The sequence below is a fragment of the Halyomorpha halys genome, unplaced genomic scaffold (assembly GCF_000696795.3).
Source record: "Halyomorpha halys isolate HHAL.00 unplaced genomic scaffold, Hhal_1.1 Scaffold1520.1, whole genome shotgun sequence".
Lineage (NCBI taxonomy): Eukaryota > Metazoa > Arthropoda > Insecta > Hemiptera > Pentatomidae > Halyomorpha > Halyomorpha halys.
In genome coordinates, this window is record NW_027109338.1 from 3,843 (window position 1) to 19,519 (window position 15,677).

The 15,677-nt window shown below is 28.1% G+C and overlaps 1 protein-coding gene across 1 annotated transcript in view; it reads right to left on the bottom strand.

Moving 5' to 3' along the window:
* Positions 1–1,368: 1,368 nt before the first annotated feature.
* Positions 1,369–15,677, bottom strand: part of LOC106689905 (uncharacterized) — a gene marked incomplete at its 5' end in the record, with an annotated part of 68,185 nt that continues 53,876 nt past the window's right edge. The window contains 4 exon segments of the mRNA XM_014435123.3: positions 1,369–1,521; positions 2,937–3,153; positions 5,258–5,391; positions 5,602–5,737. Of these exon segments, the coding sequence (XP_014290609.3) occupies positions 1,439–1,521; positions 2,937–3,153; positions 5,258–5,391; positions 5,602–5,737 (570 nt within the window).

The following is a 15,677-nucleotide window of genomic DNA, read 5'->3' on the forward strand; positions in this document are numbered from 1 at the left end:
CTATTTGCGAAACCATATGGCATATCATCATGACTAGCTAGTCAACAATGCTCCCGATCAAAACCAGTAATTTTAGATTTTATATATTTAAATATGAAAAACAGTACAATTAATCAGATCTCAGTTGTGTTTTTTTTAGAGTCCTGAGGTTTACTGATAAGGAAAAAAAACATGAAATAGGAAATTAATATTTAATGAACAAACTATAAATGAAAAACCTTTAAAAAATATTTCTAATTTCTCCAAAATTAGAAAAAAAATGTTTTAAATCCATTCTCTCCTTTATTATTTTGCATATGATGTCTTAAGTCTTATGTCTCAAGCTATAAACCATTATTATGACAACACGTTAGACTGTATTCCAAAGACATGAAAATCAACTAGGAATTTTCCAATTTCTAGTTAATTTAGCAATCTTCCTGATCAAAGTTGAATATATATTGAGTGTAAAATGTATTATTGGCTGTAATAGCAAAATACAAATATCCTTGGAATTACACGTGGTGGTTTTATGAAAAAAAAAAAAAATAGGACTGATTGTTCTGCAGAAAAATGGTGAAGATGTCAATGTCAGTTCACAACTTTTTCACCCGACATTTCCCTTTCAACTGTAGTTATCTATCATCAAGTTTGTATACAGCTTAACCACAATGGACAGTCACTCAAATTTATCAATATTATTGATAAATGAGAGATATTTTAGTATAGAAGACAAAATATGTTTGTTTTATAAGATTCATAAGGCTACCTAGCAATATAATTTAATGAAGTTTCCAGCATTTACTAATGTTATTTTATTCATGGAGCAAAGCTGTATTAAAAAACCTGGTAAAGTACAAATTATTAAATTACATTCACTACTAGCCTTATGAAAGCAGTTTATTTATCAAATAGCAATTAAATATGTTTCTGTTTAGTTGATAAATAAAAGTATACATTTTTTAAATTCTCAACAATTAATTTCATAAACTATAGATTGAAAACATTCTTATTAAAATATCAGATGACTAATATTTATAACATTGAAATTTGTTTCAACATTATCAATCTTGAAACATTACCTACTTAAAATTTGTTTACAACTTTGTAATAGGTTATATTTTGTTATGGTATTGTCAAATGTAAGTGCTTAAAATTAATGTTCATTTTCACTCATAAATTCTTATCAAATTATTTTATATACAATATTTACAATACAGAGTAAAGAGGAAATTGAAGAAGTTTGTTCCATAAAAAGTATTTAAATGAAAATAAATTGTAACAATTTATTTATAAACATTTAGATCAATAACTTGTTAATTATACTATAGTTCCTTAAAATTTTTGAAGGTTAACATCGTATACATATTTTAAATTATCTCGGTTCAAACTATATTTACATTAACTATTATTTATATATAATTTATGTATTTACAATTTTTTAAGTTATAAAAATTAGTTATCTTGGAGTTGTCCATTTGAGGAGCAATACAACTGAACAAAGCCAAACTGCTGGGGACCTAGCTGCTGCGCAGTTGTGCTCTAGAAAAAAAAAAAATTTTAACATAAAATCTATCATAAAAATGTAATGTGATTGTATCATAACATGATTTTGGATTGATTTAAGTTTTTCAATATATCCTTTCCTTCATGATCTATTTATTTTTTAATAGATGATAGACAAAATTATTTTAATATATATATTAGACTGAAGATATTCTCCACCAAATCATTTTTCAACTGAATGCTAATATTCTGTGCTGCATATTTTTAGTAATGTATTAAAAGTTCTGGTTCTTCAGATAATGAAATAAAAATTGTGATTAGAAGAAAATTATTCTAACAAATTATAAAATAAATAACAAAAACATATTTTTTATAAAAAAGAACTTAAGGATATAATTAATTCTAAGACACTAATTTAATTAATTTTTTTTATGTCTATCAAAAGAAAAATTAAATTTAACATGCAACAAAATACATTTTAATTAAATAGGTTATATTTTTCTTATACCAAATAAAAACTTTAACATTCTCAAAACGAGGTTAATCTTGAGTTTCTCAATAGACGTTGGTGGCTAGAAGGCTTGATTCTGAAGCAGCTCTACTTAGGATCCAGCAAGTAGGGGTTGACTTTTATTTAGAGGCAGACCCACCTAATAAATCTTCACCTTTACACTCTAGCTACAATAGATTTGTAACCTGTAGGGGCAATATCTCTACCATAGTCTGGGTACGTAAAGCTGCTAAAGCCAGTTACCAATTCAACTTTACAAATTTCACCAAGTCAAGTATCATTAAGAGTAATTAGTCCTGTTAGATCTAATTATTGAATTCTAGCCCTCTAAAATAAATAAAATCTAGACTCCATGTAAATACAAAATACAAATCTATAAAACCAACGTTATACGAATTAGTCTGTAAGGATGATGTTTTACTGATTCCTAAAGTTGGCAAAATGTTGATTAGTATAAAATAAAGTCAACATGGATTCCATTATCAGAAAAGTAACCAACTCTTTATTTGAGCACTTAAGCTTCGAATAAATCTGCACAATAGAGTATATAATACTATACAATAGATTATGAAATGCTATACAAATTATTGAAGAAATTGATGTTTTTAAGAAGTGAAAAATTATTAAAACATAGACAAAATTATTATTACTATTTTTTTTATATGATCTATTCCATATTTTAACTGGATTATGTCAATTAAGTTTCGATAAAACTTTTAAAAAAACAATGTAAAGTAGTAACTGTTGTATAATTTTCACTTTGTTTTTATTTTTAACATAGAAAATAAAAGTAACTGAAATGCTTCATAAAACAAAAAAAACTATGATTTATCAATTCTTGTTTTTATACTAAAGATATGAAAATGTTTTAATCATAGGGTTGATCCAATCATTTTCCCCACAAAATAAATATGATGAATTAATTAATATAATTTCCTACCTAAAACTGGCAGTGGCGTGGTAGGACCTTTGACATGAGCAAGCTGTGGAGTATCTTCCTGAAGATCAACTTCTGCACTCCGCCTATAGAGTGAAAACTGAGTAGCCAGACATCTTAGTCTCAGCTTTCCCTCTCTAAAAAGGCTAGTTTTAGCCTCTAATTCAATTTCAGTCAAGCCTGATTTTTCCTTTACTTCTATATTTTGCCAATTTTTAATCTGAAAACAGCGTAAAATAAACAAAAACCCAACAATATTCAAACAGAATTGAATGATTTAATGGAATTCTCTCTAATTGAATTGTTTATAAACATGAATTGCTATATAAATTATAAATGAAATGTTTTAAATATGAGGCAAAGAAAGTGCTCACCCTTTTTATTATTTGTTCTGGTTATTATCATTTATTAAAAATTAAAGGTTGGGAGGTACAATTAAATTAAAATTGGAAATAAAATAAACAGTGAAAAAAAAATTATATTTTGTTATTCTGTAGAATTACTTAAATGATTAATTGGAAGAAATATTCTCTTCTTGGATTTTTTTTTTTATGATTTATTCAAATTGATGTTATTCTCATAATGTTTTGAATAAATTTCTAAAAATATATTTTTGTCCGAAGAATTCAGTATTGTAGTTATCCTGTTAAATTAGAATTTATCTAGATTACTTATTCCATAGATATTCAATCTGAACTACTGCATGATGGCTGAATTTACTGATATTTCTTTATGTTTTTCTTCATTTTTTAATAGGCCATCTGTCCCGATATACATCGGACATACTTCAATACTGAATAATTCAGTATTGTAGTTATCCTGTTAAATTAGAATTTATCTAGATTACTTATTCCATAGATATTCAATCTGAACTACTGCATGATGGCTGAATTTACTGATATTTCTTTATGTTTTTCTTCATTTTTTAATAGGCCATCTGTCCCGATATACATCGGACATACTTCAATACTGAATAATTCAGTATTGTAGTTATCCTGTTAAATTAGAATTTATCTAGATTACTTATTCCATAGATATTCAATCTGAACTACTGCATGATGGCTGAATTTACTGATATTTCTTTATGTTTTTCTTCATTTTTTAATAGGCCATCTGTCCCGATATACATCGGACATACTTCAATACTGAATAATTCAGTATTGTAGTTATCCTGTTAAATTAGAATTTATCTAGATTACTTATTCCATAGATATTCAATCTGAACTACTGCATGATGGCTGAATTTACTGATATTTCTTTATGTTTTTCTTCATTTTTTAATAGGCCATCTGTCCCGATATACATCGGACATACTTCAATACTGAAGTAGTAAAATGTACCTAAACAATCCAAAATAAATTTGGATTATAATATTTTAAATTATTGAACTTCCTGGAGCAGGTTTTATACAATTGTATTACAAATATTTTCAGAGGTAGTTCAAATGTGGTATTAAAATTAGATGAATAAATTAAAAATCTCCAAAATCGTTAGTAACATTAATACCATTAGAGTAAATGTAGGGATACCATCAATAATGGTTTTGGAATTTTTTTTCTTCAAATTTATTGTAAACAGAGACCAAACTAAAATTGTTAGCTTGCATGAGCTCTGATGAAAAAAAAAAAAATGAAGAATTTATTTCAAGTATATGAAAGAAGCAACTAAAAAACAAAAATACTTAAATTAAATCTGTAAAATAAATATGAAAACGGTACCTGGAGGTTGAAGGGAAGTAGATTAACCCAGCAGGAGTGTCCTAGCTTTTTGTCTCCTAAGAGGTGTCCCGTGAGCATTTATGTCATGATAGGCAATTTGTACAATTTTTTTATATAATTGGATGTGATGATGACAAAAATCTTTACAATTACTTTCAATGAAATTGTAAATTTAAATTGTAATTTGCAGCTCTTTCATAAGGTGATATGAATCTAGATTTTTTAAAAGATCTAAGATCTTCTCGCCTAGGCTCATGATTTAAAAGTAGAAACACAGGAGGTGTCGAGGTGAGCAAAATGTTCAAATAAGATAAAAAAGATGTCACATTAGGGGTGTTCTGGTGAGAGAAATGCTCAATCTGAGCATTGCGAAGAGGCCCGAGCAAGCCTGAATTGAGTACAAGTTGGGAGATAAAAGAGGGAGTAACATAAACAAGTGACAAGAACAACATCAAAAGGTTAACTTCATGTTGTATATACTATTGAGTCTAATTAAAACTAAAGCAAACAATTTTGTATATATGTGCACATGTTTTTTTTTTAATGAATGAACAACACAGAAATTTATAAGTACTAAGATATGATTTGCTTTATCTGTTTTCATACCTGTTTACCATTAAGGTACCAGGTTAGGTTGGCAGGTGGAAATCCTCCTCGGGATGAGCAATTGGCACGTATTCTATCACCCAATGAATATTTTGTCTTCTCCACCATAACCTCTGGCAAGGCTTCTGGCTCCTCTGTACATAAGATAATTATATGAAATCACAACGTCAATAAACAACATTAATTGCTGATTAGATGGAATAATTTGGATGAGGAATTTTTATGGTAGGAGAGGTTTATTGTAAGTATGGTTTTCAATTATTATATATTGGAGAATCAACTTAATACAATTCAAAAGTTATAAATTAGTTTCATAACATAGAATATAGTTTATGTTTCCTTACCAGTTACAATTACTGGAGCTGTCTTAATTATAGTGTGAAACAAAGGAGCATCTGCTGAAACTTCACAACCATAGAAACCAGTTAAGTTTTTCTGTACATTGTTAAGTGTCACAACAGTACTATTGGACTGAGAAATCTGAAGCAAAAATAAATAAATGTAAATATTAGTTACAGGTTTTCAATACATTTATAAAGTTTTTATAAGTTACTTATTAGAAAAAAAGAATTTATTAGTAGCCCTGATGAATGAGTAAAAACAAATTTCAGGAGAAGTTTCAATGTTCGATTACCTTACTATAATATTGTATTTTGACAGGCCTCTCTCAAATACTTGATATTTTTTCAGTCACAGTCATTTATATGCAATGTAAAATTCAACTGTCACTGTATAAAGGTAGGAGCATCTCCTCAATTTTCTTTTAAGCCTACCACTTGTCGATCAGTAAGAATAAACCAGTATAATTGAAAAAAATGTACTCATAATACTCAAAGACAAATTATTGCCATTTTAATGAGTAATTTATTTTGTATCAATTTCAATATTAGAAAAAAGAAGAAACACATCAACCATTTTCTATCTTTACACTCAAGAGAGGCTTAAAAAGAAAGAAAAAATTCAAAGATAAGCATGTATATAAAGAGGTCCTGATATACTATGAAACTATGTAATATACAAAATATAAGTCTTATTGGTATTGATTTTGCTGAGAACCAGGGACTGGCCACCAATCAAAATACTCATTTTTTATTTTCTATCACATTCTGGAACCAAGCGAAGAGGTTAAAGAAGGAAACAAAGGAGAAAATGTGTTTTCTGCTTCCTTCTGGTGTGTCCTGATCACCTTTTAACCTAAAAATTTCTTTTGGAAGGGTATAATGGAGGCAATTTTATGAACATGCTAGATAGTGAACAAAAACCATGTAACAGAGTTAAAAAGTGTTATAGTGATCGGTATGTTCATCTAAAATTCAAATTATGTTTTATACAAATAACTGTTGCTGAAAATATTGCAGCTTTTTTTTTCTAGGTATTCTACAAAAAAAAAAAAAAAACAAAAAAAAAAACTGGTGACATAGACTTGTAAGATCTGAGCCTCAGTTCTGTGACAGAGGTAGGGAATGACAAAAAAACATTATATATTTTATAACTAGATAACAATTATTATGAGCTTAAAGTGAGAAAGAAATGTAGGTATAAGGAGGATAATAACAAAAAAAAAAATCATTCACATTCAGATCGTTGATCATTCTAAAAAAGCTCTATAACTGAAATAGCACAAAAATTGGAGAATGGTCACTATACAGCAGAAAGTAAAATATAAAAAATATGTAAATGTAATTAAATGTTCTATTAATACTATAATAAGTAAATTAATGAAATAAATATTGTTAATTGAAATATTTTAAATAAATTGTTATGATGTCCTTTTAATATTTAATGTATTTTAAAGATGTGACATGGGGAATTAGCCTGCAAATAAGATTTTTAAAAAACAAGACATCAATATTTAAGGTATGGCCAAAAATATCAGTATATAGTTAAGGAAATCATGTAACTATTATAAAAACAAAAAAAAAGTTATAGGTTGTCTCCTTGAAAATGGCCTGAGGGCCGAAACGTTGGAGATTTTTTTGATAATAAAAGTTTAGAGTAATATGGATCAAAATGGTGTGTGTTGATGATAAAAAAAAAAAACCACTCTCAAACAATCATATAGTAAATCATTAATTGAAATAAATATGTTTAATATATCATAAACTGAATTAAAAAAAAAAAAACCGAATCCTTATAGATCATGGTAATAAGGACCAAGAAAACAAAAAGTTATTCACTATGAGCACATCATGAAAATGTAAATAAATGAAATATATAATTGCTGAGTATGTTTTATTTTGTCAAAAACACAATATAACACGAATCACTTAATTCATCGTTCGATGGCATTGAGTAAAAGAACTAAAATAAAATGAACAAATGGATAAAATAATAAAAGTCCTCCTATCATACCACAGTACATACACACCTTAAGAAAGTCAGAGGCCAACTGAGAGGTAATTATAAATATATAGATCGAATATTTCTGATAAACAAAATTAAAAAAAAAAAAAAAAAATGAATATAAAAATTTATCTGAATCATATCAATATCAGGGATACAGCTTTGGACTAAAGTTTTTACTTTTTTCACCACCTAGGTAAGGTGAGTATTGGAATCCAGTAGAATTCTCAATGTGCATTTTTCAACTGATCCTTCTGTTTTAGAGTATCCCATTTTTATGCCACCAAATGACAAAATTTTTATATATGCATTTGAGGCAATTAAATTCCCTACAAAACAAAAAATCGTTTAAATTGGACCAATATTAGTAAAGGGTATGTGTATTGAAGTGTGTTCCTTTGGTTTAACATTTTTTTTGCAACCCATTTCGATCCCAGGGTAGAAATTTATTTGAGGTCCAATGTCATCCACCAAAAACTAAAAAGGCAATTTTTAACTTTAAAACAAGTAGATTCTTATAAATTCAAATAAAATTTGTTTATAATTGACAAACTGACAACAAAATTATCAGTCGAATATAAAAATATAAAATAGGCGCCTCCCATGATAACTCGGTACACCACTAGGCTGTCGCGCTCAACTTCATAGGTTAGAGGACGATATTGACCCTGTATGCCATTGCTGCGGCGTCCTGGAGTCTGCTGAGAACATTGTCCAGGACTGGACTGTCTTTGAGGCTCAAGAGGTAAAATTTGTCAGGGGATCCGAACACCCAGAGAAGGATTTCTCCTCAGTTAGTCACCGAGAGAAACTATCCGTACTACTAAGAATACGGTAGCCACCCTGGAAAGGAGGAATGTAATAATCAACAGAAATAATAAACCAGAAGATGTTTACCAGGAACATAATCAAACGCACACCCAGCGTAATGTGATGAAACCGAAGCCAGTATTACCGAAAGGCAGTGATGGATGAAACAATAAATAAAAAAAATCTTCCAAATTCTCTATAATTTTCCAAATTGATTGACGTTTATGATTTCTCTTCCGTTCCTATGATTCGTAGAGTGAAGCCATCATTAATCTAACTCGGAAAGAATTTTTTAAATTGGAATGGTCGTTAATGAAATTACAGTTTTCGCACCAACACTTTAGCTTTATTTATTAAAAAATAAATGTTTTACAGTTGCTTATATTATTATAATTTTACTCATTATTAATTTATAAGATTAATTATTTTCGATAATAAAATAATAATAGGAAGTATTTATTAAATAAACATTATTTTAAATGATATTTGGCTGCAATAAATTACCTTGATTCATTACTTCAATTAATGACACAGTATCCCTCATTTTCATTCAATTTTGACATTCAAAACTCGGAATGATGGAAGGAAAAAAATTCACCAGGATCTCATGAAAACCCACGTTGTACAAAAATAAAAAATAAATGTTTAATTAATTTTTTTTGTAACAATTTTACTTTATTCACACACAAATGCACGCACGCACACCCAGAAACCTTAATTTCTCTCTCACAGACACACACACACTTCGGTCTTTTTACCATTTGCCATTTTCAAATTCTTTTTCTCTACTTCTACAACCTAGCCATCTTTTTAAACTCTTGGGTTCCATAAATATTATTTCAGGGAAGAATTAGTTGTCAACTTTTCTTGCGGCTTTCCATTTACAATATTTAAATTAAAATTACACATAAAATTAATTTTTTAAGAAACGTTAATTTCTTTTAAAAAATATTTAAATTAATATGTTTTTAAATTCATATTTTGTGGAAATCGGCATCTCGCTTTTATCGTAAATAGTCCAATAAAAAGCCCAACGGGGTGCAGTGAAAAAACAGTAATAGTTGATAATCGCTTTGTGAATTGTGTGAAAATTACGAAAGAATAGATCAAGGAAAAACAAAATGGGCATTGCTCAGAACCTCTATGGATATTTAAAATAATTTAAACTAAGTTTTTAAAATTTGTTTCCAAATTAGTTTGAAAAATATGATAAAAAAAAAAATTGCCCAAAATAAGAATAAATCAACATATTAGTTTATATGGATTTTAAAATTTATGTATGTTTCTTTAAAAATAAATTGTATATTTAATAATCATTAGGATATCTCTATATATAAAAGAGAATGGTTTGTTTATTTGTTAACTTAAGCTACTAAATACCATTTTTCAAGGAAATTAAAAATTAGAAATTTTTCACATTGATTTATTCAAAGGATTTAAAACATAATAAAAACTTTTACCACACTTTGATATACTGATCTGACAAACATACAAATTTTATTTTCGTTCCGTATCGCATATATTGGTTTATTTTATTTTATCAAATCATAATAACAAAGTATACGTAAATGATTAATTTTAACTAAATACAATGATTTTTAACAAACTATCAATTTTGTTCATTAAATCTATATACATCCTCAAATATAGCAATAGCGAAGCATAGCCGGGTCAGCTAGTAGTTGATGAAATTCCTCAAGCAACAATGATAACAAATCTTTGATGGAATAGTATTTATGGAACAAAAGGATTTAAATAAGGTATTTCTATGAAAATTAGAAAAAAAAAACAATAAAAAATACCCAAGGCAAAAAGCCCGAATAATTACTAAAATGTCAAAATATGTATATGTCTAATTTTTTTTTTAATTTTTATATAGTTTTATTTTTGTACGAACTGGGTTTAATGTAGATCCTAAGGATTTTTTTAGCTTTAATCATTCTGATTGTAAGTTAATAATTCAAATTTTATTTTAATAGTAATAGTGAAAATTATGGTAGTTGTGTTTGGACGTTGGTTGTAATAAAGAGTAGCTGTTCTCTAAATAAGATGATAAATAAAACTTATTAAGAAGAAAATGAAACATTAAGTTATTTACGAAGGAGGGTGTCTGAAAGCTAATCAATCTTTAAGCTTCAATTAAGAAAGGTAATTTAATTTACAAATTCATACTTTCTGAGGCCAGGCTATAGGAATCTATAATTAGCCGATCTTAGCTGAATCAGGTAATTTAGCGACCTCTAATCAGGCAGGGGCGACCCCCCGTTCAAGCAGGCTCTAGTCACGGTGTTTCTATCTTGAAAGCTCTACAATATTTTTTTTTTTATCAATAAACTTCTAATGACACTCTTATTACTTTTCTGCTGAAAGTATGTTGAATTTACGTGGATTTGATTTGAAAATGTAGGTCTGTGGTTTGAATGTTGAAAAAACATGAGATAACCAAGGTCTTGAAATTGGAATTAATCCACACAGCCAAACTGCGGACTGGGACCTCTTTCATCATGAAAGCTAACAGTATTTGTCCATTAATAGAAGTACACAAACTACAAAATATAAGAAGCACTTATAAATTTTGTTTCATATCTCCTTATATAACCGTTGTTCAAGAAACAGTAGTTCCTCACAATGTACTGAACCCCTGACTCTTCATCGGTCATAACGGTACAGATATTCATTTAATATATATATACTACAATTAAATGAACTATGAGTTAAAGAAACATTGAGGTCATTATGGATGATTTTATTTGTGACGATTATTTTTATTTATAAAAATTATCTTTATTATTTATAATTATTTAATAAGTATAAGACTGTAAATAGTTAGGGATGTCTTTTGCACTTGGCTAAATCCCACCCTTGTCAAGAAAACTAACTGTTAGATAATAACTGTATAAAACTGGATGAACTAAAAAAGTAGGAATCCTCTTAATAATTAAACAGTTTTTATAATATGGTTCTAAACACTTCTAAAAATTACTAAAATAAAAAATGCTACAAATATTTAATGCAGTAGAGAAATGTTCTGGAATAAACTGGTAGAATATTAGAAGCATGGTGCCAAGCGTTTAAAACAGCAGAAGGTATAATTTGAGATAAATATGAATATTAAATAAGAGTAGCTAAATGGAGCTGGATAATTATCTGCCTGGAGTTATGTTTGCATGGAGAATTAAACGGTGCTAATGGCCATCTTGGCTACAGCCCAGGGGCCATCTGTTGCCCCCAGGCCACCCCTCTGCTCTCTCCACAACTGGAATATAGTTTCCATGCGCAATTCCAAGAGAATTCTACACTTACCTAGATTAATTTAATATAATCGAAGTGGAAACTGAATGTATCTGTGTAGCAATTTCATAGGCATTTCGAACGATCCTGAGTTTATCATGCTAAATGCTACATTTAATTATTACCGAAAAATACAAAAAAAAAAAAGGTAAGTGGTGAACGATCAAGCTAGCGATAGGGTTTTCAAGTGCCTAGTTCAGTACGTTGTGGGTTCGATTCTCACCTTTGTCAGTCAATATTTATTTCACGGTGGCCTTATTAAACAAACCTTGAAATGGATTGTATAGGATTTCGGTGAAAGACTAGAGCCAAAAAATAATTTAAAAAAATTTAATTTGTGAAATTAAACTCCGTGTTGTGTTCTAATTCTGGATCAGAAAAAATTCTGGTGCAGTGCGTATATCACACAATTCTTACTAATCTACTTAGAGTTTAAATTAATCATTACTATATTTATATTTTAGTTAAGTAAGAAATATAAACGATTAATATAAAAAAGAAAAAATATTAATATATTTTCGTATTTGTGTGGTTATTAAGACAATAGTCAGAAATTTATTACTATTGTCATGGCAACCGTGGAAACACAAAATTATTTATTCCCTCCTTTAGTTAATTATCGAATTATTAAATTATATATATATATATATATATATAACAATGAAGGTTGGTTAAATTAAATTAAAAAGTTGTTAAATTTGGACAAAATTAACAATGCTTTAAAAAAAAAAAGAAGAAATTTGACAATTTTACGTTGGCATAAGAATTTTATTCAAACAAAAGCGTTAGAGCTGTTTTCGGGAAAATGTTAAAAATATTACAATTCAACTCTTCAAAGCCACATTTATGGTGATTTCAAGTACTATAGTTTTTGGGCAAGGTTTCACTGTAACCTGATAAGGCAAGGTTTCACTGATAATAACGTTTTCCTTGAATATCTTTTTTTTTTCATTTTACTTTTGAGAGGTCTTGGAAGGTGTAAGCCGTCGCTTTATTATTTAACAATTTAGACGGCAGTTTAGATTTACTCAGATTTAGGATTGTGAAGTTGGAGGGCTGCCTTGAGCTTCGTTAGGGCTCGGGGCAAAGTAATACCGCGGGTCCCCTCTCACAAATTATTTTAAGTTTTTTTTTTTTCAATAATATGAATGCAGAGTTTAAAACTTATTATGAAAACATTCTATATGAGGTTTTAAGAAACATAAATATTTATAAATTTAACTAAACAATCAGAGTATACATAAAAGTAGGTAATAATATTTATTATAATGTTGTAATAAATTATGGTCCCAGTGAAATTAATTTTAATCTTGGCTTTGATTTTCATCTTGAACTATCCATATCACAAGATAATATGTTTCATTTAAATTATATACAGATGTCAGAGAGATAGGTGGGTACATATTTAAACTTTTAAGAATAAATCATTTGTTCGTTCATCAATTACAAGATGAATTAACAATGATTTATTTGTATGAATTATTTACGAAATAAACATTTTCACAAGTTTCGATTCGATAGAGGACTTCCTTAAAAGCGGAGTTGGGGCTTGTGACCTCTTAAGTGTTTGCTATCAAATTCTTCCAGCTTTCTTTGTCTCTTGCAAGTTTCCACAACAGTTGTCAAAGAAAGTGGTCAGTTTCGGAGGTTGTCGACCCACCTATTGAGCTCCCTTCCTCTTATCCTTTCATGGTCTAGAAAGGCTCCCATATTGTATTTTCAAAGCACCCCTTATTTGAGTCATTTCTCATTTTTTATTGGTTATGTTATATATTTGTACCAAATATGGCAGTTTATATACCGAAAATTCTACAGATTTTGTATGAAGCAATCATCAAGTTCAGTTTTTTTATTGTTTTTAAATTTATCTATTAGTACTTTGAACTGTATTAAAAATATATACAAGTAAATTTGATGTTAGTTTTACAATGGCATGATACTGACATGTGGAGAATCTACCCGTTGATAGAACTACAACATTTCTAGAAGAGAAGATTTCGAGGCCACATTCTTTTCAAGAGATAATATTATTTTATCATTATGTTATTTTATTTATTTATTTTTTCATACAAATAGTTTGATTATATTCATTTTGTTTATCCTTCTGTTTGTATATATTTTAAGAGAGATTTTTTTGTTCTTATTTTATTTCATTTTAGTATGAATGTGATCATTCATCACTATTACCTATTGCCCACAAGTGTGTGGCAGATTGTAATATTTATCAATAAATAAAAAGTATTTTAAACTAAAAGGAAAAAACCAACACCCCTCTCTCCCCACCCCCCCCAAAAAATCATTCTTTTCAGACGCCAAGGAGCTGTTATCTATTATATGGAAATGAAGGATAATCCAGGTTGGAAACAAGTGGGTTTGGGTGGTTGGGAAGTTTATGATAGGATTGGAATCTGGTTCTGGCCTAATCGGCAACATCAAGTTCTATTTAAAATGGACTTTTTTGGTGATAGACAATTTCCTTTGGATAATCTATAGTAGAAATAGAGAAAATAATCATTTTTTATTTACATTAATTACATCGCCGTCATCGTATAAGGAAATTAAAAAAAAAAATGTTTACAACATTTATTGGAAAGTTGAAATTCTGCTCTTCCAACTTAAATTTTATGCCAAATTTAAAAATATGGTATACACTATGGTAAGTAAATTATAATGTAATAGCGAAGAATGAATTTAGGAAACATGAAGGTGTGGAATTAATCAGAAAACCTCATAAAATTATAGAATACAATTACCCACTTTATATAATTAAAAAAATTAATAATTTCAATTTAAAAAATGTAGGAAAATTATATTTTTCAACTCTTGGACTACTTTCAGGCCGATGATTTATAAAATTAAAGTCAGGTTACATTTATTTACAATAAAGGATAATATTTGCAAGCATTGAGCTCATCAATTGAAAAATACTGTAATGTAAATTGTGCATTTTTTCAATGTGAGATTTTAATTAAAAATATAACAAGAAATGAGGTGTTACTATAAATGGAATTTGAAATTTTAGGTTGCTAGAATCTCAAAAGTACCTTGCAATGACGAATTTTCAAGGAATTAGGACTTTTTATTGTTGCATATTTAAATAAAATCCGTTTAATCTTTCTAAAAGTAATTTTTAGAAGATTATATTAGTACGCAGTTTAATAGGACAAATTCCGTTTGTAAATAAATAGGGAAAGTGGGGACCGAAACGGTTTCCCTGTTAGGTTAATGCATATTGCTGGTTGATTTGATGGCCAGAGATTCTTCAGGAGTGCTTCGACCATGAGTATTTCATATTGGTAGGACCAATATTCCTTAATATTATCTATATATCAAATATATTTTTTATATCAATAGATGAAAAAAGTGAGATGTTTTATAATATTAGACACAAAATAAATATTTGTTATTATAATTATTGCATATTTCCATATAAGATTGGAAAAGTTCAGTGAACAGAAAATGAGTTTGGAAATTTTCTATAGAAACTTTTAAGAAAAAGTCCACGCATGTGCTGATTCAATATCAACGTAGGAAAATAGTAAGATATTAAAAAAAAAAAAAAGAGTTAAAAATAAGTATATGTTATATTTTATTTTAGTTATCTTATTTCAAATGACGAATTAAAAAATTAACATTTATATTATCGAATCGTTTGTATGTTGTAGTTCAGTGAGCTCCTTCTATAAAAAGAATGTCTAAAAAAAATAAAAGGAGACGACCATCTTCGGGGGTACTGTCAGCAGAAAAAAACACAAATAAACAAATGAATTATTTATTTGTGCCGACGTTTTGACCTGATTTTCAAATCTTCATCAGGGCTATAAAAACAAAAATACACAAAAACAAACAACCATCATTCAGAGAGAATAAAAATAAATAAATACAAATAATTAAAATAAAATGAATAATAGACTAAAAATTTGGAAATATACATGATAATGGAATGAAAATATGAATAAATTGATTAATAACTATG